At 37.5% G+C, this 27,819-nt stretch overlaps 1 protein-coding gene across 3 annotated transcripts in view; it reads left to right on the forward strand.

The window, feature by feature from the left end:
- The window catches only part of INO80 (INO80 complex ATPase subunit), a 131,724-nt gene that overhangs the window by 41,313 nt on the left and 62,592 nt on the right, over positions 1-27,819 (forward strand). For all 3 annotated transcript variants that reach the window (XM_032856804.1, XM_032856805.1, XM_032856806.1), the window contains exons 8-24: positions 2,448-2,501; positions 3,286-3,489; positions 5,475-5,670; positions 6,758-6,825; positions 8,145-8,354; positions 8,837-8,917; positions 9,736-9,831; positions 16,724-16,783; positions 17,208-17,350; positions 18,497-18,581; positions 19,573-19,690; positions 20,654-20,739; positions 23,386-23,553; positions 23,772-23,905; positions 25,625-25,692; positions 26,391-26,484; positions 27,254-27,425. In XM_032856804.1, the coding sequence (XP_032712695.1) occupies positions 2,448-2,501; positions 3,286-3,489; positions 5,475-5,670; positions 6,758-6,825; positions 8,145-8,354; positions 8,837-8,917; positions 9,736-9,831; positions 16,724-16,783; positions 17,208-17,350; positions 18,497-18,581; positions 19,573-19,690; positions 20,654-20,739; positions 23,386-23,553; positions 23,772-23,905; positions 25,625-25,692; positions 26,391-26,484; positions 27,254-27,425 (2,037 nt within the window). The remainder of the gene's footprint in view (positions 1-2,447; positions 2,502-3,285; positions 3,490-5,474; positions 5,671-6,757; positions 6,826-8,144; positions 8,355-8,836; positions 8,918-9,735; positions 9,832-16,723; positions 16,784-17,207; positions 17,351-18,496; positions 18,582-19,572; positions 19,691-20,653; positions 20,740-23,385; positions 23,554-23,771; positions 23,906-25,624; positions 25,693-26,390; positions 26,485-27,253; positions 27,426-27,819) is intronic.

Consider the following 27,819-nt stretch of genomic DNA (forward strand, 5'->3'; position numbering starts at 1 on the left):
TTGCCCAATGATGTAAGTAGTCACTAGTAGTATAAATTTTGACCTTGTGAATTTGATGTGATGCATGAGAACACATCATTTCGGTGGTATTATTGCCAGAATGCATAATATCATTCTAATCATGAGAAAATACGAGAAAACCACAAATTTTGGCACATTCTATAGAGTAACTGATGGGTGCCTTTCAAAAATATTGAGGAAGTAACAGAAAGATTGAAGAAATATACAGGAAGAGACTAAGGAGAAAAGCAACTAAATACATGGGATCCTCTTACAGGATGCTGAAACAGGAAGAGGATTTTAGTGGAAAAATTGTTGATGTTCAAATAAGACGTGTAATTTAATTAATATTTTACCAGTTTTATTTTCCTTTCTTAGTAATTGTTTTCTAGTTACATAAGATGCTAAAACTAGGGAAAGCAGCAGGAGGGATTTAAGGAAACTGTATTATTTTTTGCAACTTTTCTCTAAGTCTAAAATTAGTTCAAAACAGTTTTAAGATGATATGGCAAGAATAATGCAAGGAACTGCCATGTAACTTTCACTCATATTTAGCAATTGTTTGCTTTGTTTCCTTTTTTTTTTAAAGATTTTATTTATTTATTTGACAGAGAGATTGAGATCATAAGTACGCAGAGAGGCAGGCAGAGAGAGAGGGGGAAGCAGGCTCCCTGCTGAGCAGAGAGCCCAACACAGGGCTGGATCCCAGGACCCTGAGATCATGTCCTGAGCCGAAGGCAGAGGCTTTAACCCACTGAGCCACCCAGGCGCCCCTCCTTTGGTTTTTCAAATTTTTGTTATATGAATGCATACTTTTTTTTCTCCCCCATTTTGAGGGTCAGTTTGACACTTTGTACTGAACTTCTTTGTAATAGTTCCATATATATTTCTTAAGAAAAAGGACATTCTCTCATACAGAACAACAGTGCAGTTACAAAAATTGTTATCGGGTCCACAGACCATATTCAGATATCTCATCAGTTGTGTCTCTGTAATGTCCTTTATAGGACTTTTTTTCTTGATTCAATCCAGGATCCAATCTAGGACTCCGTGTTTCATTTATTTGTCACATCTCTTTAATCTCTTTTAAATCTGACACAGTGTTCTTTCATGACATTTTATTTTTGAATAGTATACCCCTGTTACTATGTATAGTGTTTTGGGATTTGGGTTCATGAGATTCCTCATTATTAGATTTGCGTTACGCGTTTTGGGCAGGATTACCAACGGAGTGGTGTGTCCTGGGTATGCTGCACTAGGAGGCACATGACACATCGTTTCCAGTATGATATTAGCTTTGATCCCTTGGAGTGTTGGTGCTTCCCTACTGTACAATGACTGCCTTTCTTCCCAAATCAGTTAGTATTTTTGGAGAGAAACTTTAGACAGGAACATTCTTGATGGGAGGAATTATGGGAAAACCCTCTTTTATCTGGTGAAGAGGCTTCAAAATGATGATTTTCTGGGTCTCCTGGCTGGCTCAGTGCATAGAGCACATGACTCTCAATCTCAGGATCGTGAGTTTAAGCCTCACATTGGGTATAGAGATTACTTTAAAAAATAAATAAAAACATATTTTTTAAAATGATGCAGTTCTGATCAGGAATTCAACAGAAATATTTGAGATTTTTGTCTTTAATGTGGCAGTAGCTGCTTAAGCATCAGTAAAAGAAAGTTTTTGATAAAAGGACTAAAATTCTCCTAAGCAGACAGTCTGAAGTGGGAATTTTATAGAAATGGCATTTGGGCTGTCTGTAACTTCAAACCCACTGTTTGTTCAGAATTAAGGGCAGAGTGCTTTAACAGAGAGTCACCCAGCTGTGCTTATGCTGTGTCTTCTCCCATGTCAAATGGATCATCTTAGGAAATCAGGTTTCTTTATTGAGGTTTTTGTTTTAACTGAATTGGAAGACAAAATAAGCAGTTGGTGACTGGCTTATTGGCTTCTGAGTCATCTTGTGTTAGGTCTGCCTTGGAATTTTTTTTTTTGAGAAGATGAAGCTTAAGTGTTGGGAGAAATTAGTGGTAGCAGTAGGTTTGTCTTGATTGGAGGATAGAATCACAAACTGGGAAGCTAGTTTACCTCTCTCCTAGCAGTTTCTGTGTGTGAATGGCTACTGTCTCAGCTTCTTTGCAGATTGGCTCTGGAAAGCAGTGTGTTTTAGTCAAGATGGTGTATGTTGGGTATGTTGTTATATTGTCCTAGTCCACTTCAAGCCTTAAGTATAACTTAAATTCTTTTCAGAGGATGCAGAAGACTCTATTTAAGGCAGCCCCAGGCAGTATTCTTAATACTGCATTAGTAGTTTTGTGTGTGGTTCTGAGTTGCTGCATTAGGATGTCTTTATTTTTTTTTAGCCCTTGAGTTGAATAAAAGACATTGTCAGTCTACATAATCTTATTTCAAAAGGACTCCTAAATGAAATAATTGTCTTTAAATATTTTAGGCCAACAAGCAGAAAGCTTCAGCTCGTAACCTGTTTCTCACCAATAGCCGAAAGGTAAGTTATAGTTTTGTGTTTCCCATTTTATGTTATGCTCGAACATATTTATGTTTGCTGCTCTTGTGTCTTGTGACCTATTGATAATGAATCTGGTAGTACCTAAGAGAATTTCTAAATGTTCTCAATTTATTTTAAAAATACAATTGCTCTTCCTCACATTTCTGGTATTTAAACCTTTTTGGATGAGACCATAGCCTGCTCTGATTTCTTAGGGAGATCATGGAAGCTTCCTGTGCTCAGTCTCTTTAAGAAATGATGATGTTAATATCAGTACCTTCCTTTAGAGGGAAGTAGCACAACTCCTTTGAAAGCTGTGAGATCAGACGAGGTAATGTTATTCTGTTTCCTGTGCTGGTCACTCATCATCGGTTTACTTACCTGTAAAATGAGTATATCGTTACTACCAGCTTCATAGAGTTTTTGTGAAAAATAAATTAGTTTAATATATGTTAGGCTTAGAGTGGAGCCTAGCATATAATAGGCATTAGTAACTATTACTCTTAATATGTGTGGTAATACTTTGTAATTTCCCAGCACATCTCAGATCATTGTTTTTTTCCCCATCTTCTAAGGTAAGGCACTGTGTGTATAGATTTCTCATACCATGTATTACCCCAGGGTTTGGGTCACAGTACCATATGGGGACATTAATCATTCTGGGGGAGAAAGAGATGTGGCCATTGGAAGATTGTGTGCACTAACAAGACTGAGGAATTAGAGCTCAGGGAGAGCTGCCCCTAGTTTTGGGTCTTCTTTGTGAGAATGTTGTTGTCATCTGCAGCTTGCCCACCAGTGTATGAAGGAGGTACGTCGAGCTGCCTTGCAGGCCCAGAAGAACTGTAAAGAGACCTTGCCTCGTGCCCGCCGCCTCACCAAGGAGATGCTTCTGTACTGGAAGAAGTATGAGAAGGTAGAGAAGGAACACCGCAAGCGTGCAGAGAAGGAAGCCCTGGAGCAGCGGAAGTTGGATGAGGAAATGCGGGAGGTATGATAGTAGTATAAAATTTTGAAACCCTGATTGCTGCAGCCATATTGAGAGGTTGGTATGTACCAGATAAATTAAAAGTTAATCAATGAAATCATTGAAAAAACATTTTAAGACATAATTTTGAGGATAGTAACTTTAGTCTGATAAACTGATTCTGTTTTTATCCTTCCGGTAAGGCCCTCTTTCTGGCCTTCACCTCTCTTTTTCTATGCCAGGTTTTTTTGTTCTTTGTAGCCTTATTCCTCTATATATTTCTGGAGGACCAAAAAAAGGAAAAGAAGGGACAAACAAAAGAAAAAGAAAACCGCTTATAGCTTATCTTGGCTTGATTCCAGGTACTGGCTGCAGTTTCTTCCTTGTTGGAAGAGCAGGGCTGGCTACCAAATTTAGGGCCAGATAGGAACAGTAGACAACTAGTCCAGTTTTGAGACCCATCCCCCACCTGTTTCACTGGTTTAACTTTCAGCCAGTACTCTAAGCTTGATGTCAGCTGATCTAGGTGGTTAGATCATTCAGGGAGGCAAGAGGAGAGAGTAGGAAAACAAAAATCATTGTGTTGCCATGGGCAAACCAGTTGGGATGTGTAGAAGGAAAGTTGAGGTCTAGAGGAAGAGAATCAGGGGATTGGTTAATGTTTTCTTTCAGGTATGGGTAGTACTCCTGTCAGAGCAGAGGTGTGGCCATTGCTGAGCTCTTCATCTTCCATCCTTTATCATGCCTTTGAGGACCAATATGGATTTTGCTCAGTTCACTTATTTCCCCTGGGTAACATTTATCTTCTCATGCAAGACAAACATATTAGTGTGCTAGGAAACATTTGATGCTATCCGGAATACTTACTGAATTTAGAGGCATTTGAGAGTTAGTCACAGATCCTGAAGTTTTACAAGCAGCCAGACTTCTAGTCTAGGTTTGTGAGACATTCTCTCAGTTTTGTTGATAGTTAACCGATGAGCTTCCTTCATGTCTTTCTCCAGCGTGTTGAAATAAAGCTCTTTGTGATGAAACTTTATTTTTCTTTTAGTTCACCGTGTTCATTTGAACGCGTAGTACTTGTTTTTTTAAGGCTAAAGGAGATAATGCTTGTTTTAATTTAGAGAGGTTTCCTTGATAGAATGTTAGCTTTGCTAACATACTAAACACAAACACCTGTAACCATTATGAAAATAACTCCGATTTCTGTTAAACTGTCTTTCAGATTTCCTACTCGTTTGAATCTGGCTCAAGTACTGTAAAATCTTAAAGAGAGAGCATAGTTTTATGTAGCATACTTTAGGACTGGTCTCCTTTCTTGCTTAACTTCCCTTGTTATGTTTTTGTTTTTCATTTTGGGGGAGGTATTGGATCAAGGATAAATCCGCTATACCTCGTATGAATTTTATTAAAAATAGGTAATGTAAAGCAGTGACTGTGTGTGTGTGTGTGTGTTTGATCTATATTCATATTATGACAGATAAACTATATGCTGTTTTCAGAGCGTTTTCTTCCTTTGACTTTTCCTGCATTGACTTCCCGAAAAATTCATAGCTCCTAGTCACTTATTTTGACTTTGAGTGATGAAGATTTTTTCACATGTTTACATTTTTTAAGATATTAAAATTATACACATGTATCTACATCCAGGTTTTGGGGTAAAAATGCATTGGTTGAGTTTAGTTGGTGTCTCAGTGCCACTCTAGGAAAGTAATACAGTAAAGAAATAAGCATTTTAGAAGCATAATGAAGAAAAGACTTCATATTGTAAATGAGAGCAAAACCCATGTTATTGTTGGATATAACTAAAGGTTGTTCTTTGCTTTTAGTATCATTGATTTGATTTTAATAAAATTGTGCACTAGCAGTTAACTACCTTTCTAAAAGTAAAGAATTTGTAAAAGAATTATATGTAAACTATATATAGATTTAGTGAATTCTGTTGATCACCTTTGTATATGATTGATGATTTTAGTCTATTTAGTGAAAATAACTTTCTTATCCTTTAGGCCAAGAGGCAACAGCGAAAACTGAACTTCCTAATCACCCAGACAGAATTGTATGCCCATTTCATGAGTCGCAAACGAGACATGGGTCATGATGGAATTCAGGAAGAAATCCTAAGGAAATTGGAAGACAGTTCTACCCAAAGACAAATTGACATTGGTGGAGGGGTGGTAGTTAATATCACACAGGAGGATTATGGTGAGTCCTGAATTAGGAAGTAGAGGAAGTGGGTACCCTCCATTTTTTTATACCTAAGGTTATACACATGATTAGTTCTTGTACGTTTTATATTGATTGGTATGTAATGATTAGTAAAGGAGAATTTATTGCATGGAGTAGGGAAAGTATGAATAAAACAAACATACAAAATAACTTTTATTAAAGAATTTGAAAAGGAAAGTGTATGTTTATATGATCTTAAAGTGTATGTTTATATGATCTTATAAGTTTGGGAATATTTTATATGTTTTGATTTGTTAGTAGAAATGGAGGGTATTTTACCAGAAGAATTCAGTGAACATGTCTCAGCAGAGCAAATTATCTGTCACATAATAAGATTCTTGGTGATATAAGTCCAGCATAAGAAAAAGACTGTGCAGTTGTGGTATTTTTAAGATTTTATTTATTGAGAGAGAGAACGAGAGAAAGCACAAGTGGGGAGGAGAGGGAAAAGCAGGCTTCCTACGAATAGGGAACCCAATGTGGGCCTCAATCCCAGGACCCTGAGATCATGACCTGAGCCAAAGACAGATGCTTAACCGCCTGAGCCACCCAGTCACCCCTCAGTTGTGGTCTTTTGGTGACCACAAGGAGGGGAGGGATGGATTGGGGTGAAATTTGAGGGGAATTTCATAAGAGAATAGTGATCAAGATGACATTGAGCTCAGAATAAAAAGAATAAGTGTGCTTGCAAGGACCTTGGGGTTCATACATGTCTGGATTTCTTCTTTGGGAATAGTTTCACCCAGCAAAAATCTGTCACAATTTTGAGTCTCTGTTGTTTTGCTTTTCTTTGTTTCGTGCAAGAAACTCAGGATTGGGAGATGAGCTCAGTCTCCTGTTGTTTTCTGTGAGCTGGCTTTGGCAACTGGAGACCATGTCAGCCCTCTGCCTTCATAATCACTCCTAAGTCCTTACCTCTTTCATGTAATTTGAACCTTTCTACTCTCTCACTCTTAGGGATGAGTAAATTGGGGGAGTTAGGGATTGAAAATGTGGGTATGAGTTACATCTTTGAAGGAGATCAGTTAATGACGTGTGATAATCTCTAAGTTTTCCTTTTCAGATAGTAACCATTTCAAAGCCCAGGCCCTGAAGAATGCTGAAAATGCTTATCATATTCATCAAGCTCGGGTAAGTTTTAAAAATGAAAAGAAACTGTAAGGGGCTCTGGAAATAACCTACAACCTTTCACTTGGGTGGTCTTCCGTTAGACTTATTCATAGTTTCAATTAAAAGCATTGGCAGTTGTGTGTATATGTGAGTGTGTTGTTGGGTGGAGGCTGTGTCTCTGTTTAGAGCAGTAGGAATAATTGAGGAAGGGTGGAGAATGAGCATTCACTTGTCTAAGCTTTAGGAGTGTGTTGATTGAAGCTTGGACAGTTTACCTATTTTTTTTTTGTCATCTTGAGTAATGATGGGTAATGTAGTGTGAAGCACATCATGGTTATTTAGTGGTATAAATGACATTGGTGCTTATTAAGAGAGCTATATCATTGATCTAAGAATACTGCTAAGTTAGGACTTTCTTTCACCTTAGTAATAAGTGGCTAATTCTTGAAGTAGTGATATTTCATGAAATCAGAAGGAAACTGCAGTTAGATTAAATTAAAGTAAGTAAAGAAAGTAAAGAATATACTGCATAGGATCCCCATGTAACAGCTTCCAAGTCAGGATAAACTTGACTTTCTTTGCACCAAACCCAGCTAAACAAATTTTAACACATGCCTTGATGGAGCAAGTAGTCCTGTAATATGGTTTGTGGTCATGTAATATGTTTGCTCATCCAAAGCATATTCTTAATGTAATTGTTAAATTAATTTATATTAGTAAATTAGTAAAAATATTAGTAATATTTAATATATTGTGGGGTTTTCTTTGTTTTGTTGTTGTTGTTTTGAGAGAGAGAGAGAGAACATGGCCAGGGGAGGGGAAGAGGGAGGAGCCGACTCCCGGCTGAGCAGGGAGCCCAGGGTAGGGCTCTATCCCAGGACCCCAATATCATGACCTGAGCTGAAGGCAGCCGCTTCACTTTTTATAGAATTATTTAAGAATTTAAAAAGAGGGCACCTGGGTGGCTCAGTTGGTAAAGCCACTGCCTTCAGCTGAGGTCGTGATCCTGGAGTCCCACGATCGAATCCCAAGTCGGGCTCCTAGCTCCACAGGGAGTCTGCTTCTCCCTCTGACCTTCTCCCGCGCATGCACTCTCTGTCTCTCTCTCTCTCTCTCTCTCTCTCTCAAATAAATAAATAAATAAATAAATAACTATTAAAAGAATTTAAAAAAAGAATAATCTAGGTGCCCCTCTCATATTGTGCTTTATACATAATATATTAAATAATATCAGATATTTTGTTCCAGTTATCACAAAGTAGATATATTATCATTATGAACTTTATTTGAATTTCAGTTTTTCCCTCAAGTGTTTCTTCAAATGTGTTCTTACTTTCCAGACAAGGTCATTTGATGAAGATGCGAAAGAAAGTCGAGCAGCTGCCCTACGGGCAGCAAACAAGTCTGGCACTGGGTTTGGGGAGAGTTACAGCCTGGCAAACCCATCTATCCGGGCTGGGGAAGATATTCCACAGCCTACAATTTTTAATGGCAAATTAAAAGGCTATCAGCTGAAAGGCATGAATTGGTTGGCAAATCTCTATGAACAGGTGAATTTTAGAACTATGACATACCCACTCTCTTTCGTCACGTGTTTTCCTAAAGTCATTGGTTCTATTATTGTGAGATGAGCACAAGACAAAGTTTTAAATGTCATCCCTTTGAAAAGTTTTATCCTCTGACAAGAGTCAGAAAGATGTCTTTAAATGTTTAACCTGAAATTTTATTGGGAGGATATTTGTATCATGTTTGTCTTAGGTCTTGGTAAACCTGATTGTTTTTTGGCCTGGATTAAATTAGCTGAATAACTGGCTTTGGCATCTTCACCTCAGATACCATGATTCTTAGTTGTAGCTATGGAGTTGGCAAAAGGAATCATTATAGCTGTGGGTAGTAGTGCTGAAATGGTATTTTTAGTCACTTTTGTCTAAGTTAAGTCTGATAATTTGATTAGTTCTCTGGGACAGTAGGTTGAATTCTGTGTGATGGAATATGAAAGGTTATTGACTATGGGTTTTTTTTTTCCCCCCAGGGCATTAATGGCATTCTTGCAGATGAAATGGGCCTTGGTAAAACAGTGCAGAGTATTGCCCTCCTGGCCCATCTAGCTGAGGTGGGTAGCTGCAATCTCTCTTCCCCACTCTAGATTTTGGGGTGAGAATCAGCCATTATCAAGCACTGTGCTACACTTTGTAGTATATGAGGACAGGAGGACCTAACTCCTTGCCTTCAAAGTCATTACAGGGTGACACAGTGTGGTGAAGCATTTTGGTTTTCAAGACTAAAATAGTTACTGAGAATGTATGGTTTGACATATTGCCCCCCGTCCCCTGCCTGGAGCCATTCATATAGTGACAAAGACAATTGTAGTTATTTGGACCAGAAGACCCAGGTTCACATTTGAACTCTGTATTGACTATAAACAATGTAAACTTGGGCACTTTATCTGGTCTGTTTTGCTCTGACTTCACTTTAATTCTCTGAAGTTTAGTTTCTACTTCTGCAGAGTTGGGATAATACCTACTTTATAGGAATTCTCTGAGAATTAAATGAGAAAATGTATGTAGAAGCATTTTGAAAAAAGCAAAGTTCCAGTAATAGTAAAATTGGTAGGAGTGTCTCGTATAAGGGAAGCAATACAAACAAGTCAGGGTATGATAAGTGCATTGTGAATGATAGAAATTAGGACCTATAAGTGGTGGGGGTGGGAGTAATTGCTTGGTATTTTTTCTCAAAGTTTTTCTGAGCCAGTTCCTTGCCTGTGTTATTATTAACATAGGATATTATTGCTGAGAATGCAGATGTGGGAGCTAGGCACCATTTCTCTTGTTACAGTGTATAATTCTTAAATTGCTCTTGTCACGGATTATGATTTTGAACTAAATATCTCCAGTTTTCCTGCAGTTAGCTGACTCAATTTTTGTCTTTCAGAGAGAGAACATCTGGGGACCTTTCTTAATAATTTCACCTGCTTCTACACTTAACAATTGGCACCAGGAGTTTACTAGATTTGTTCCTAAATTTAAGGTAAAAATCGATCCAACAAAAATTTCTATTGCTCTTTAAAATAAACTTTCTGACTTTTTTTTTTTGCTGCCTTATTTAATTGCTCTAAGAGTTTTTAATTTGTTGCATTTTTTTCTAAAATACTTTAGATACATTCTCTTTAAAACTTTCTGATGAGTGGGGTGGGTCATTTAGTTAGGTGTCCAGCTCTTGATTTCAGCTCAGGTCATAATCTTAGGATCCTGGGCTTCATGCTAAGCGACAAATATGCTTGAGATTCTCCCTCTCCCTTTACCCCTCCCCTCCACACACTCACACTCTCTCTGTCTCTCTCATGCATGTGCATGCTCTCTCTCTAAAATAAATAATACCTTAAAAAAAAAAAAAGTTACTGGGGTGCCTGGCTGGCTCAGTTGGCTAAGTGTCTGCCTTCACCTCAGGTCATTATCCTGGGGTCCTGGGATTGAGCCCCGCATCAGGCTCCCCACTTAATGGGGAGCCTTTTCCATCTCCCTCTGCTGCTCCCCCTGTTTGTGTTCTCTTTCTCTCTCAAATAAATACATAAAATCTTAAAAATTTTACTGGGGCACCTGGGTGGCTCAGTGGGTTAAGCCTTTGCCTTTGGCTCAGGTCATGATCTCAGGATCCTGGGATCGAGCCCTGCATTGGGCTCTCTGCTTAACAGGGAGTCTGCTTTCCCCCCCTCTCTCTCTCTGCCTGTCTCTCTGACTACTTGTGATCTCTGTCTGTCAAATAAATAAATAAAATCTTAAAAAAAAAAACAAAACAAAACACGTTGGGGTGCCTGGGTGGCTCAGTGGGCTAAAGCCTCTGCCTTCAGCTCAGGTCATGATTCCAGGGTCCTGGGATCGAACCCCGCATTGGGCTGTCTGCTCTGCGGGGAGCCTGCTTCCTCCTCTCTCTCTGCCTGCCTCTCTGCCTGCTTGTGATCTCTTGTCTGTCAAATAAATAAATCTTAAAAAAAAAAAAAAGTTACTGACAGTAACAATAAGCATATTACATCCTTTTGTTTCATAAGTGAGAAAGCCAAAGTCCAGTTTGAATGATTTGCTGCATTAGCCCCATGGATTGATACTCTTGGTCAAACTGCCATAGTAGAAAATATCCACCTTATTGGTTTAACAGATATTTTGGCAAATCATATCATCAGGGCACATATCCTGTAAATTACGGCATTGCCTTCCCCCCTATATGTTCATAAATAATTCGTTTTCTTGATACTCTAAAGTCAGATCTTTAGTCCTAGTCGAGATTATAATGTCTAAGGTAGATAATAAAGTTGATTTTAACTAATTCAGAGGAAAAGAAGTGAGATTGAGGTCGGAAGGGAAGTATGTTGCACTTAGTTGGGTAAGATGTGGAAAAGATTTATTAAACAGGGTTTAATTGTGGAAAGTTATTGAGATATAAGAAAGAATGGGTATGATTTATTATGTTGCTTGCAAGTAAAAATGGTAAAATCAGTTACATATGAGTTCTGTCCCTAAAGTAATGATGATGAAGCTGCGCGGTGAGGAAGATTTTATGGAGATTCTTTATCAGGAGTTACTATTAGGGTCTCCCTGATTTGGGGTCTCCTTAATACATGGGTTCCATGCAGTTTAAAGGGCACAGGATAGGGTGGAGGTGGGGAGTCAGATGTTTTCTCGCTTATGTTTTTAAAGGAATAAGGACACATCTGAGATATTCCACTTTGGGATACCTTTGTGGCTATGGCCCCATCTTTGTGGCTGAATTGTAGATTTAAAAACTGTTTACAAGGCACATTAGGTATATAGCTTTTAACTTTGCTGACTTATTTTTAAATTTTTAAGATGAGATTCTAAGGCAGTTTGTTGAGTATTTTCTCTAGAGTTTGCCATTTGGTATATGGAGCTGCCATATTTTTTCTGCATTTATTCATTTCATTCATTCATTCATTCATTCATTCATTCATTCATTGTTTTCTTTTCCAGCACATGTTAAACAATCAGGAAGTTGAAAAATTAAGTCTTAAAATTTTCCAGCAAACAAGTTGTGTTTTCAGTATTAACTGTACTGACCATTAGATGGCAGTGCATTACTGCTTTAGTTGTTGATACCTCTCCTTTGATTTTGTGCCTGTGCCTGGAACTGAGTGCTCATTTGCATGTTGAGCTTCCTTTGGATATTCTAAGGGTCAGTAAAATATGGCCATGGAATAGGATGTGGTCCTATTCCAGTTGCCACTTTCATTTGTCCTCGTTGTTTTGTTTTGTTTTGTTTTTTATTGTGATAAAATACACATACAGAGGGGAGGGCACCTGGACAGCTCAGTCAGTAGAGCATCCAACTAGTTTTCAGGGTCATGAGTTTGAGCCCCACTTTGGGTGCAGAGATTACTTGAAAACAGAAAACTAAAAGAAACAAAACAACCCACAGACATACATGGAATGTTTAAAGTTTACTGGTATTAACAACATTTACAGTGTGGTGCAGTGATCAGTACTTTCTGGTTGTAGAATTTTTTCATCATTCTAAACAGAAACCTCTTCCCCATTAAGCAGTCACTCCCCATTCCCCTTTCCCTCCAGCCCCTGGCTACCACAAATCTGCTTCTCTGGATTTGCTTATTCTGGGTATTTCATCTAACTGGAATTATATAATAGGTTGCCTTTTATATCTGGCTTCTTTTCATATAGTATAATATTTTCATGTTGCAGCATGTGTATCAACATATTATTTCTTTTTATGACAATATTTTCATTATCTATATTTTGTTTATCCATTTATCTCTCAGGGGTATTTGGGTTGTTTCCACCTTTTGGCTCTTGTTAATAGTACTGTTACGAACATTCATGTACAAGTTATCATTTGAACACCTGTCCTGTGTCCTGTTTTCATGTTTCATGTATACTTTACAGTGGAATTGCTAAGTCATTCTGTATTTAACTTACTGAGGAATCTGCCACCTGTTTTTTTGTCCAGCTTGCAAGCTAAAAATAGTTTTCGTGTTTTTAACTGTTGATTTAAAAAGAATATTTCATAACAAATGGTATATGAAATTTAAATACCTATATGTTGAAACACAACCACGCTCTCCTGTTTGTTATTTGTGCTTGCGTTCTTGCTACAACAGCAGAGTTGAGTAGTTGTGACAGAGATCATATTGCCTGCAAAGCTGAAAATGGTTATCATTTGCCTGTTTACTGAAAAGGTTTGATGACCTCTGCTCTATTGATTCATTGTTTCTATTGCCATTACTCCTTTAGATTGTCAGAAATGTGTTCGCTTCTCTGCAGAGCATGGTTAAATGTAGACTCTGCTCAGATTTATATAGTTTAGTTTGTATTCAAAAGATATTTAGGTCTGATGATAACATCTGAAAGTTCATTTTATTTAGCAGATATCTGAGTAACATTTGTTTTATGATTCTAGTATGACTGATGTCTCTGACTTCCTCTTTTTCCCTAAGAATAATATATTTGGTTTTTATTTTTTCTAGAGTTAATGTTCCGTTTTCATTCCTGAAATTGGCTATTTTGTGTGTTTTCTATTTTATTTATTTCTGTTCTTTTATTATTATTGTCTACTTTCTTGTGCACTTTTTCTTTCTCTAACATCTCAGGATGGAGCTTAGATTATTGATTTTCAGCTTTTTCTAGTAAGTGTTTTTAAGGGTATTAATTGTTTTCTATGCATGACTATAGCCATCCAAAGGTTTGATGGGCCACACTTGCATTATTTGACAGACAGATCACAAGTAGGCAGAGAGGCAGGCAGAGAGAGGAGGAAGCAGGCTCCCCGCTGAGCAGAGAGCCTCCCAGGACCCTGGGATTATGACCTGAGCTGAAGGCAGAGGTTTTAACCCACTGAGCCACCCAGGCGCCCTGCATTATTCTTTAATTCAGAATAATTTCTGGCTTCTATTTCAAGTTCCTGTTTGATTCATGGCTTATTTAAGAGTGATTCTTGGGGTGCCTGGGTGGCTCAGTTGGTTAAACATCTGCCGTTGGCTCAGATCATGGTCCTGGGATCCTGGGATCGAGCCCCACATCAGTCTCCCTGCTCAGCTCCCTGCTTTTCCCTCTGCCTGCCGCTCCCCTTGCTAATGTGCATGCACACTCTGTCAAGTAAATAAATAAAATCTTCACACACACAAAAAAGTGGTTCTTGGGGCACTTGTCTGGCTCAGTGAGTACACTGTATGACTCTTGATCTCAAGGCTGTGAGTTCAAGCCCCATATTGGGTGTAGGGCCTATTTAAAATAAGTAAGTAAGTAAATGTGGTTCTTAATTTTGAAACAAAGGAAGATTTTCTAGGTATCATGTTACTAAGTTATGGCTTAAATCTGCTGTGATAGGAAAATAGGCTTTTTATGGTTTTAATCCTTTGAAATTTTTTGAACTTTTCTTTTATGGTCCACCATATATATATATGGTCAGTGTTTCTAAATGTCTTGTATCTGCAGAAAGTAGGTATTATGCAGTTGTTGAGGGTAGCGTTGTATATGTGTTGGTTAGGTCAGGTGTATTTCAGCTCTTCTGTATCTTTACTGGTATTTTTGTCTGCCTATCGAAATACTAATTGAAGGAAGTATTTTAAAATTTATTGCAGGAATGTCTGGGTGGCTCAGTCTGTTACACATCTGACTTCAGCTGGGTTCATGATCTCAGTTTGCTGGTCCCTCTCCCTGCTGATGTACTCTTTGTCTCTCTTTCAAATAAATAAGTAAAAAATTTTTTTAATTACTGCAATTAAGGACTGACCCATTTCTGTTTTTTTCTGTCCATTTGCTTTACATTTTCAGGCTGTGAGTTGTATACAAATTTACAATTATTTTTATCTTCCTGATAAACCTTTTATTATTATGAAATTCTTCTTGTTAAGACTTTTTGCTTCATGCCTGTTATCTCTGGCATTAAATAGATGAGCTTTCTTTGGTTTTTATGTGGTATCTTTTTCTTTCTTTTATGTTTAACTATTCTGTTTACAGTTAAGGTTTTTTCTTGCCTTTTGTTTATATTTATGCTGACTTTTAATGTAGTTGTTGATACATGGAATTTAAATCTGCCTTGCTGTTTGCTTTCTACTTCTTTCCTTCTACTTCTATAACTTTCCTTTTCTCCTTTCTGGTGTCCTTTGGATTGGTTAGATTTTACTACTCTTTCATTCCTTCTTAGCTTGCTACTTATACATTCATTTTATTCTTTAGTAGATACCCAGGAGAATATCCAAGAGTCAAGGAAACATGCATCCTTGACTTTTTAAAAAGTAACATAAATTAATACTGTTACTGCTTTCCAGACAGCACAAGGGCTTTAGTATACTTTTTTTTTTTTTTTTCCTTAAAGAGAGTGTGAGAGAGCCTTGAGTGGGATGGGGTGGAGGGAGAGACAGAGAGAATCCTAAGCAGGCTCCACAACCCTGAGATCATGACTTGTGCTGAAATCAGAGTTGGACTCAACCAACTGAGCCACCCACGTGCCTGGGGCTTTTGGTATGTATTTTAACTACATTCCTCTTCTGTAGACTCACATGCTGTTGTTGTTGTTTTAGAGATTTGATTTATTTGAGAGAGAGACATGCTGTTGTTTTTGTATGTATTTTCTCTTTTAAACCCCACAAAGCATTTTATTATTATCTATACATTTTAAATTTATTTAAATTTATTCATATTACCTATTCACTATTTTCATTGATCTTCATTTCTTCCTGTGTATTTATACTTCACTGTGACTGAGATTTTTCAGAGCAACAAAAAACATCAAGCTATAGACCTAAGAAGCACCTTGAAAGAAAACCACACCTAGAGACGTCACAGAAAAAGTTTCGAAGTTTGCTTTCTTTTGTTTCACCATGCTTTAGCCTAAATATTTCCCTCTCACCAATCATCTGTTTTGTTAATTTTCTCTATGCTGCATCTAATCTGTCATTACACCCATGATTGAATTCTCAGTTTTAGTTTTTGTATTTTTCAGATCTAAAAAAACTCCCTTTGGTACTCTATAGTTTCTAGAACACCACTGAATTTCCCAAGCTTATCTTTTAATTCCAGGAACCAATTAGCATCTTTTAAAAAAGTCTGTTTCTGATATTTTCATCGCCTGGGTCTCCTCTGGGTTTATTTCCTGTATCTGTTTTTTGTGTTTTCAGTTATGGGGTCTAGTTTTTCCATATGTCTGGGGACTTTTTTGTTGGTTTTGTTTGTGTTTTTATTGTATACCAGACATTATATAGGAAAAATTCTAGAGATAATTTTGGGGGTCTGTTTTCTTCTTCTTCCAGAGAGGATTTATATGTGTTCTGGGTTGGTGGTATTTGTTTTGTTGTTTTGGTTTTGGCCTCTAGTAATTTGATGGGGCCGGGTTGGGGGTGAGGGCACGAATAATCCAAAGTCCCCACCTTAATCTTGTCAGGAATTGAGATGATTCAAAGCTGGGATTCAGTACTTGTTAAGGCACATCTATGTGTAATTGACCTTTACTGCCCATGGGTATGTATCCTGTGATTCCCGTCTTAAGGCCAGGAAGGTGGGTGGATCTGATAATCTTTTCTCCTTGAATTCCAGTTTTTATTCCTAGGTCCTGCATCTCTTTTAAAAAAACACCTCTTAAATTTCTTAGTTTCTCAACTAGAACTTTTGGAAAAGATCAACATCATTAGGAAAGATACGTACCAGGTGTCAGACTTTACTTTCTAGATGGACTTTCTTTTCTGGATCTTGATTCTGTAATTCTCTTCTGCAACAGTAGTTTTCTGATGCCCTCTCACAAATGTTTTGTATGTGTGTTTTAATTCAGTCCTCAAGAAGAGTACTAGTGGCAGTATATTCATTCTTTAGGTTCTTTTAAAATCATTCTGAATAACATTTATGATGATACTTTTAAGATTATAAGTAGGAAATAATCTGCATAATGGTCCTTTTTCCAGGTGCTACCATATTGGGGAAATCCTCATGATAGAAAAGTTATCAGGAGATTCTGGAGTCAGGTAACTTTCAGCTTACTGCATATACACATGCGCCCATGTACATATACGTACATATGTAATCATTTCTCCATTTCATTTGAGTAACTTCTTGTGCATAAAATCTTATATATGTTTCTAGATACTAGGCAAGTGCCCTTTATTCTTCTATAACACTTTTCCCATTATAGACAATCACCTGGACTTAAGTCCAGAATTGAGTAAGAACTCTTAAATAAGTTGAAGACCAGTGTTTAACATGATCTGTAATTAAGGTGAGTACTTTAAAAAGTTACAGTTTAATTCAATGCACATCTACCACGCAGAAGCAGCACATCTTTAGTAGGACTTTGTTAAACAACTTAGCCTTAGAAAATAAAATCCATTCCTCATTATCTTGTGAGTTAATTAGGTATCTATTTTCATTCTTCCCTTCTTATATTTACAGAAGACGCTCTACACTCAGGACGCCCCCTTCCACGTGGTCATCACCAGCTACCAGCTGGTGGTGCAGGATGTGAAGTATTTCCAGCGTGTCAAGTGGCAGTATATGGTATTGGACGAGGCCCAGGCGCTCAAGAGTAGCTCCAGGTAACATGATTAGTAGAAACCAAACTAGACTGAGACGGTATAGATGTATAGAGAGAGGATACAGACTTACGATATACTTAATGATAGACACAGAGGGGAGTAAGGGTCCGTGAGGGATCAGAACATGGCATGATACAGTTTTTGCATAGGCCACGTCTCTGACCAGAAGGCAAGAATTCCCTTTTGCATTTTACACGGAATACAAATAGTAATGTTCAGAATACAGGGTTCTTCTTAACTTCTATTTCTCTACTCAATATTTATTGCATCTTAATAGATTTTGTTCTTCCAGGAACATTTTTGTGGGAGAAGACAGACATTTTGTCTGTCTGTTGATTCAGTGATTATTTTGAACAGGAGGTCTTAGTAGGAAGTAGAATATTAGATTATATAGATTGTAGGTTCTGTCTGTTCTGTGCAGGTTGTGCTAGTCCCTGATTGGTTATTAGAGCCCCAAGATCTTTTCATTGGAAGTTACATGTTTAAAATACTCTGTTACCTTCAAAGTAACAAACTGAAATAGTAAGTCATTTCCTGACTTTAAAGTGTTGCTCAGTGATATTAAATGTCGCATTTGGTGCATTTTTATTAACTCTTGGTGAGCCTATGTGACATTCTTAGAGATCCATTTTAACTGGCAAGTTGGTACTTTCTATCCTCCAACAGACATTACTTCATATTATACTCTTTTGGAGTAGGACATATTTATTACTGGGAGCAATATACTCATTTTGCATTTTCTTCTCACACCCTTTCCCTTTCTCCATTGATCTCTCTATACTCACACTGGAAGCACAGAGATTAATAATTGTAAAGCTTTCTACTGCTGATAAATACCTTATAAAAAAGTCTAGTGTCAACAAAACTGACCAAAGATAGTAGAGCACTTTGTTAAGCCAGAAAGGATCGTACTCTGACCATTTGAGGGCTATTTTTTCTAAACCCTAATACCATGTTTTCAGTATACAGGGGTCATTTTCTGTCCTTGGCTTTGTTGAGTAGTATTTTTCAATGTGTACACGGTGGAGTACTTGATTCTGAGTGTTTGGAATTTTTTTGGAAAGCGTTTTTAGAAATACAGGGTCTTAGTAGGGTGAAGAAAGATTTACTGCTAACTTGGAATTTGTAATTCATTTTACTGAACAGTGTTCGTTGGAAGATTCTCTTGCAGTTCCAGTGTCGGAATCGGCTTTTGCTAACTGGGACCCCAATTCAGAACACCATGGCAGAGGTAGGCATTAGTAAAGCCTTCAGTTTTATGTCTGCATTAAATAGAATGGTTCTAGCACAGAATAGAATTCTTTCCCATGCCCACCTGGAACGTTATTTCTCTGTACAAATTATAATCCACACATAAAAGGAAGAATTTGACCATAGATTGACCTAAGTGGGTTTTTTGGGCATCATTCCTATTTTCTTATTCTCTGGCATAAGCAAATAATTAATGTATTCCTTTGTATTTATGGAATAACTGGTGGCCACATTAGGAATGCTACCCATCTAATGCAGAGATGTTTTTATAACAAAACGAAAAGGTAATGAATGTTCTTTGGCACTGAGAGGAGCTAAATTCCTTATTTAGAAAGATAATTGATCATCTAGAACAAGGGTCAGAAAAGTTTCTGTAAAGAGCCAGATAGTAATTTTTTTTCCCAGATAGTAAATAATTTAGACTTTACAGGCCATATAGTTGCCATTGCAGCTGCTCAGCCTTGCCAGTGTAATGTGAAAGCAGCCATAGACAGTACATGAAGGAATAGATGGAGCTATGTCCCACTAAAACTTTCTTTATAAAAGTAGTTGGTACAAAAGCAGCCTTTGTACCAGACGCCATAATTTATTAACCTCCGATTAAGAGTCATTATTAATTAGCAAGTTATGCTACTTCAGATTGTATTCTGTTGTGAAATAGATTTTTTCAGTATATAAGATCTTTAAAGCTATCACATTGCAAAATATGAGCAAGACTTGTACTTTTAGACTTTTAGTTGGAAATCAATTGAAAAATAACCTCATTTTGCTATAGCATCTTAGAAAATAAGAGTTGGTTGATGAGGCACGGGCTTACACACTCATTCTTTTTCGCCCATTTGCCAAAACTTATACCTGTTCCTAGACACACACACATACCCGCAACTTTCACTCTCTCCAGACCCTCACCATATCCTCACACACTGTCATTTTGTTATCCTACAGTTATTTCACATATCTTCTGTTTCCAGCTCTGGGCTCTGCTACATTTCATTATGCCAACATTATTTGATTCACATGAGGAATTTAATGAATGGTTTTCCAAGGACATTGAGAGCCACGCTGAAAACAAATCCGCCATTGATGAGAGTGAGTGCTTTTATGAACTCTATTTCTTTCTACCTATCAGTGTAGGCAACACATAATTGAATATTTTCTTCTATATAAAGAATTTTTCTCCCAGTGTTCATAAAAGGATTGGAGCTGTCGGGGGGAAGGGGTTCTCTTATAAAGTAATTATTTGCTTTGTTTGTGTTTAAAAGAGCCGAAAGGATTAATAGAGGTGATACTGCTGTTTACTATTTAACCAAGGCAGAATGGGCAGAGTTCAAAAAGTACCACATTTTGGCTTATAGAATCCTCATTTCCATGTAGATTCTGAAAAACTCATATCAGGATTTTATTCCTAATTCATTCATTCCTAATGGAATGAGTTAAGAATTTTATCCTTATCCTCTGATGAAAACAGAAATATTAGAGGGATCATTTTTGTTATTTTCTTTCTATATTAGGATTTGGTTCCACTGTGAATATTTTAAACCTTATTTACCAATACTTTTGACCTTGTTGAATAATCTCTTAAGAGCGTTATGAGGTGTTTATTACATTGATACAAACTGACATCTACCAACTGTTAGAAAATTCTTAATTTCTTATACTACAGTTTGTTAATTTGGTGACATACTTAGAAAAAATGATTTTGGAGGAACACTGGGAGGCCCGGATAGCGTCCATTTACCTATATGAGAACTCTGTTATTGATAAAATGATCCTAAAACACTCTTATAAATTCTAATAAAAATTAAGTGGTCCTTGTTGGTCTGAGTAAGTGACAGAAAAATGCTTTTGCCCCGTAGACTAGGTGGGTTCTGTGAAAATTCAGACTCCTTGGTTTCCTACTAGAGGAAAAGATTAAGTTTTAGTCTTCTTCCAGAGGTTCATCAAGCCAAAAGGTATAATAACAATTTAGTGAGAGATGATAATGACCTTTATTTTGTTTGTGTTAAGTCAATATAATGTATTATTTGTCGGGGGGGGCTCCTGGCGTTTCAGATCAACTCTCTCGATTACATATGATCTTGAAGCCATTTATGCTGAGGAGAATCAAGAAAGATGTAGAAAATGAATTGTCTGACAAGGTAAGGAAATAGTAATTCATTAGTTTAAGCCTTCATGGGCACCACCTTGGGGTTCCAGGACAAAAAAAAATTCCCTGGTAAAGGTTTAGTTTGAAGGGTGATTAGTTTGAGAGAAAACCATTAAACTTGAGTGGATCAAAGAAGACTTAAAATGACTCAAACAACCAAGGCAGGTACTATTTTTTCTTCCTTTTGTTTTATACTTTTCATTAATTTGAGGCATTATAAAAGTAGGGAAAAAAGTATAACGAACCCTCTTGTAAACCACTGTACAGCTTCAGTAGTGATTGAGTCATTTCCATCCCCATCCCTCTAAATTATTCTGAAGGAAGTCTCAGATGTCTTTTATTTCATTTACAAGTATTTTCATCTGTATCTCTAAAATATTTAGTCTTTTTTTAAAGGATTTAGTCTTTTTTAAAAATACGTAACCAGGGGTGCCTGGGTGGCTCAGTGGTTTAAAGCCTCTGCCTTCGGCTCAGGTCATGATCTCAGGGTCCTGGGATCGAGCCCCGAATCTGGCTCTCTGCTCAGCAGGGAACCTGCTTCCCTTCCTCTCTTTCTGCCTGCCTCTCTGCCTGCTTATGAGCTTATGATCTCTGTCTGTCAAATGAATAAATAAAATCTTTTAAAGAAATAAAAATAAAAAAAAAATCTTAAAACAATTTTTTTGGTTTATAGATATCTTTTTTTGAATCCTTACCAGACTTATTTTTTTTTCTTATTCCTCTGACTCCTCCCCATATTCTCCTTTCTTCTGCATTCTCTGCCAGTTCCAAGTCCTTCAGAGATTTTCCCCCATCTTCCATAGATTCTACCTGTTTTTCACAATTCTCCTTCTACCTAAAAGGCATCTTCCAAGGTTCTTGATAATATCAGGTGGTTCTCCTCTGTCACTGCCAAAAGGTTAGATTATTTTGAAATTAGTAACTCTCTTTGAAAGATTGTGGTGAAGATAGATACCTTTAAAGTGAGGCGTACCTTTGTACCTTTGTTTTATTTATTTTTAAGAAATCATGATTACTATTTTGTGAAACTGGCTGATTTTAACTAAACAACAGTATTGCACAGATACACCTGATAGAAGGAAAATACTTTATAAAACAACGAATCCTTTAATATCAGAAAGGGCTTAAAAAATGATAGCAGTGTCAAAATTTCTGTTATTTGGTGGTGAGTAGGGAGGTTATCAGAGGATGTAGTATGGTTCTTAATCACTGTGCATAGTATTTTCCTTACGATTGCTTAAACATCAGTATTGTTTCCAATCTATTTTTTTTAAAGATTTTATTTATTTATTTGGCAGACAGAGATCACAAGTAGGCAGAGAGACAGGTAGAGAGAGTGAGGAGGAAGCAGGCTCCCTGCCGAGCAGAGAGCCCAATGCAGGGCTCGATCCCAGGACCCTGGGATCATGACCTGAGCCGACAGCAGAGGCTTTAACCCACTGAGCCACCCAGGAGCCCCATCCAATCTATTTTTAAATAATATATTTCTTTATTAAACTCTTCTTGCCTGCTAGCCACTGGTATATAAAGATATAGTGTCCAGGTTCCGTTCTGATTTCGAAGGGAGATGAATATATAACTAATATTGTATCATAAGAGATATAGTGATTATGTGAAGTATAATGGGAACACAGATAAGGGAATAATTCTGTTAGGGAAGGTTAGAGAAGGCATCAAAGCAGAGATGACATGTGAGCTAGGGCTGGAATAATGAATTGGCATTTACTAGGAAACTATGGTAAGGAAGCAGGTGTTAGGCAACAAGAGCAATGAACAAAAAGGTAGAGCAGCATCTATGTAACTTGTTTATTAGCAAACATTGCTCAGAGCATTGTTGCTAGGGTATATAGGAGGTCCTGGTGATGAGACTGGGACAGTAGGGTTGATTAGAATATGGAAACCCTTCTCTGCCTACCGGAGAATTTTTAATGTGTTACTATAAGCAGTGATGTACATTGAAGGTTCTTCAGCAGTTGGAATCACCTTATAAGATTTGTTATGGAATGTTTCTTAGAACCAGTAAAGACTATAGGCAGGAAGACCTCCCCCTCCCATGTGCACACACATACAAGATAGCAGTCTAGATTAGGTATGGTGAGATTCTGGGAGTGGTCAGAAAGGATGATTATTAGAGGTTAAATTCCAGGTGGATTTGAGGGACTTGGGAAATGATAAAACATGGGCATGAGAAAGAAAAAAATCAGAGCCAGTTGAAATTTCTTTTTGGGTAACTGAATGAATGGTAATGCTATTAATCAGTTGAGTAAATTATGGAAAAGATTTTTTTTCCCCCACTGACTTTGAGTGGTACGATTATAGTGGATAGTTGAAAATATGGGGCTGGGAATGTTAGGGAAAATATTTTTGAAAGTCACTGCAATGGATAGCAGTTGGTGCTATTGAAAATGGAAGAGATTTCATAGAGACAGCATGTAGAGTAAGTGACGGAGAAGAGCGTCAAGAAAAGAATATTTTTCTGGATAATTAGCCACATCCCAGGTTTATAGAGATACTGAGTTTCTAAAGATCTGTCTGTTGTCTGTTCAGTTATAATCTGGCTTGCATGTGTTTCTTAAGCTGATACTGAATCCTCTTAGAAACTTGTTTTCAAAGTATAAATGTCCTTACTGATTTTTAGATTGAGATTCTGATGTATTGCCAACTGACCAGCCGACAAAAGCTTCTATATCAGGCACTAAAGAACAAAATTTCCATTGAGGATTTATTGCAGTCTTCTATGGGCTCTACCCAGCAAGCACAGACCACCACCAGCAGCCTCATGAATCTGGTCATGCAGTTTAGGAAGGTAAGATTTTAGGTGCGCTGCCTTGGAGTTGCCTCATTAGCCCATTTCAAGAAAAAGGCTCTAACCTTGGTCAGACAAACAAAGGCTGTTAAAAAAAAGATGAAATGAGAAAGTATATGTTCACAAAAGTAAACATTCAGGGTTTGGGATTCCCGTGATTTTTCTGAGAGTGATGTCTGCACGTGACAGTGGTGTCTTTTTATTTTCCTTCCTCTTAGGTTTGTAATCACCCAGAGTTATTTGAACGACAAGAAACTTGGTCTCCATTTCATATTTCCCTAAAGCCATACCAGATTTCAAAGTTTATCTACCGTCATGGACAGATCAGGGTCTTCAACCATTCACGAGACAGGTGAGCACATACTAATAACCTGTTTACTCTAAGGGTGTTTTTGTAATTTGGGGTTTTGTGGCTTAATGCTTTTGGGGTTTTAGTGGAGAGTGTTTGAGTTCCCCAACAATGAGGTATTTAAGCATAGGGTGAACACCTATTTATTGAGGGATGTTGTGATAGAAATCTGTATGGTATCAAGGGTTTAATTGGCTCTTAATAGCTCTAGCCGCTTCTGGTTGCTTTTCTGATTGAGGAATGTGCACATAAGTGCAAATATGTACTTGTATCAAGAGAGATCACCACATGTCTCTACTCCAGTACTGAAATTGTTTTGCAATAGCTTATTTTATACTTGGAATAGCGCTTGTGGGAGAGCTGATTGGATTTCAGATTAATCAAATTTACCTCCTCCCGGAATCAGCAGTGACAGATTTGGTTAAAGGTGAAATGGTTGTAATGTAATATGCTAGAGATCAATTCCATTCAGAAAATGTGTGGGAGAGGATATCCTTGGCTTTTGAATTTTTTAACAAGCTCCCAAAGAATTCTTGTGCTCATCAAGATTTGAGAATCATGGATTTAGAAAGTTCTTCTGTAGAGAAACAATATAAGCAGCATTACCAAAATAATCAACAACATTTAGCCTAATGAAACTGAAGTTGAAGGGCATCTGGATGGCTCAGTTGGTTAAGTGTCTGCCTTCGCCTCAGGTCATGATCCTGTGGTTCTGGGATCGAGCCCTGCATCAGGCTCTCTGCTCCTGGGGGACCCTGCTTCCCGGCCCACTGCCTGCCTCTCTGCCTGCTTGTGATCTCTGTCCAATAAATGAATGAATGAATGAATGAATGAATAAATAAGAGAGAGAGAGAAAGAAAGGGAGAGAAAGAGAAAGAAAGAGAGAGGGGGGAAGAAAGAAAGAAAGAAAGAAAAAGAATGAATGAATGAATGAATTCTTGGTCTTGGGGGCGCCCAGGTCACTCAGTTAGTTAAGCATCTGCCATTGGCTCAGGTCCCACATCCGGCTCCCTGCTCAGCGGAAAACTTGCTTCTCCCTCTCCCACTCCTCCTGCTTCTGTTCCCTCTCTTGCTGTCTCTCTCTCTGTCAAATAAATAAATAAAATCTTTGAGGGAGGAGAATTATTTGTATGTGGGGCACCTGGGTGGTTCAGTCAATTAAGTGATCTCAGGTCATGATCCTCAGGGTCATGGGATTGAACCTCGTGTCAGGCTCTACACTCAGCTGGGAGTCTGCTGGAGATTCTCTCCCTCCCCCTCTCCCCCTACCCCTGTTCCCACCCTTTCTCTAAAGTAAATAAAGGTGCCCCGTTAGTGCAGTAGGTAGCGCATCAGTCTCATAAAGTAAATAAATAAATATTTTTTTAAAAGATTCTTTGTCTGTGATAGCTCCAGACTATTACTCAACTAGATGGGCAGAGGGAAACAGACCACAGCTGTTGTGCTGTTTGTTTCATATGGTACATGGTAACGTACAGCTTTGAATTGTGATTCTCTGAAATGAAATGAGACCACTTTGAACTTGTATTACTTTCTTACATCTATATTAATTACTTAGTACTGTCTGACATTTATGCCATGATTTCTGCCTGGTAATATGGCAACAGAGCTCTTAAAAGTATTCAAAATCTAAAAGATTCTATTTAGTTTTGGACCCCTAATCTAGTTAACTTCCCAATATTTATATTTGGATTTATTTTATTTTATTTACTGATTTTACAGGTGGTTAAGGGTTCTTCTTTCTCCATTTGCACCAGATTATATCCAGCAGTCTCTCTTTCACAGAAGAGGTAGGTGTTTTGATTTTGGGGAAGGAAAGTATGCCAGGGATTTATCAGAATGCTCTTCATTTTGCTGAATGATTTTCAACTCGCAATGATTTTGCCTGCATGCTGGATCTTTATTTATAAAGTCTTGATAATCTTTAAGTAAATTAGTTGTCTTCGTCTGTAGGTGCTATGATTTGTGGCCATAACAGGAAGCAATAAAAAATTATTACATTGACCTTCCATTTTATTTTATACCTGCCTCTTAAGAGTGTCTTATACCCTTGAAACTTGACAGAGACAATGCAGGACCTTCATTAATGTGACTTAGTTCCTTCTCCTTAGTCTAAGGGAAAGAAGCAGCTCACCTTTGAGCATTGTCCATGGTATTAAGGCAAAGTTTCAGAATCTTTTAACTCTACACTTTTCTTTTTCCTGTCATGATAAAAAGAGAAATGCGATTAGCCAAGGATCCAAAAAGCCCAAAGGTAGTTAATGAGCCAGCTCCACTTTGGCCCTTGTATGCCATATCTCATAGGTCTGCCTCTCCCATTTGAGGTTGTAGTACAAAAATGTGACACCCTGACTTCCACCATAATTGCTGGGTCAAAACCTTTAGATATCTTTTCACTCTTAAATGAAAAGACAGCAGTTCAGTAGCTTTAGTTGACTGTTATCTCTTCATTTGCTATTGGGTTTAACTTTGTCCTTTGATATTCCAGGTGTTAATGAAGAAAGCTGTTTCTCCTTCCTTCGCTTTATTGATGTATCTCCAGCAGAAATGGCAAACCTCATGCTTCAGGGACTTTTGGCCAGGTGAGAAGTTTCCTTAATTTGATGAGAGAGCAGTTGGGAATAAACAGTTTAAGCTGTGAAATTAAATACTTAATATTGTATCATCTTAGCAAGCCTCTTATTTTTTTCTTGTTAAGAGTAAAAATTTTTATAAGGGGATCATAATTTTCTTTCGATCATTTAATAATTGCATGATGCTTCATTATGTACCTGAAATAAAAATTATTTCAGCTCAACCCCCAAATGCTGCCAGAAGGTCTTTAAATCTTCTTAATTTCTAGTTAGTCTTCTATGTTATAGTTATTTCTGCAGGGCAGATAATGGCCAGTGAGTCCTTTACTTGATAGCAATTGCAGCATAACCTGCCTTAAGTATTCTGGGAAACTTAGTTCTGGTTTTTTTTTTCCCTCGGAATAATGATTTTCACTTATGTTATTATTTTGTATTTATGTAATAATAAATAATGACCTTGTTAGAAAAGCCTATCTCCCTAATACGAAGATATGTTTATAATAGAATTTTTGTGATAAAGTTAAATATTCTTTAATATTGAGTGGAGCTTTACGGAGGATTTTAGTTTTCATAGTAACAAACCAAGTCATGCCAAAGATGGAATTTTTAGAAGAAAAGTGTGAAATGGCATCATCTGAAAGTAGAGAGGAACTGTTTCTAAAATGCTCAAGATGTACAAAAGAGACACATGAATGAAACACAAGGTTCCTTGCTACTCTGAACTACCCTCAAACCTCCATGGAGCACTGAATAAGCATGTCTGCTGTGTCTGTTTCAGATGGTTAGCTCTTTTCCTGTCTCTGAAAGCCTCCTACAGGCTCCATCAGCTGCGCTCCTGGGGAGAGCCAGAAGGGGAGAGCCAGCAGAGATATCTGAGAAACAAGGATTTCCTTCTTGGGGTTAATTTTCCACTCTCCTTTCCCAACCTTTGCAGCTGCCCTTTGTTAAAGGTAAGCACTTACTTCAGCATCAGCTCTCTGTGGTAGTTCTCACTTCCATTCTCTTTGCATCAGTAAAAGGGGTAATAAAGTCAGTGATGGATTCATGGAGCCACAAGTTCCTAGAGGAGTGGGAGTGGTATGCTGAGTTAATAACTTGTCATTTCATAGATGTTGTGTGTATGTGTGTGTGTGTATGGTACCTGTTTGTGCATGTGTGTATATTTAATATGTATTTTATATATAACTTTACTGTAAAGTACATAGAATTTAAATGTACAACTCTTTGAATTTATCCATGTAGGTACACTCACCTAACTACTAGATTATACCTAGATTAAGGTGTAGAACATTTCCAGTACCCAGAAGTCTCCCTCATGCATCTTCCAATTTAATACCTCCATTT

Source organism: Lontra canadensis, unplaced genomic scaffold (genome assembly GCF_010015895.1).
Source record: "Lontra canadensis isolate GAN:19392208 unplaced genomic scaffold, GSC_riverotter_1.0 scaffold12, whole genome shotgun sequence".
Lineage (NCBI taxonomy): Eukaryota > Metazoa > Chordata > Mammalia > Carnivora > Mustelidae > Lontra > Lontra canadensis.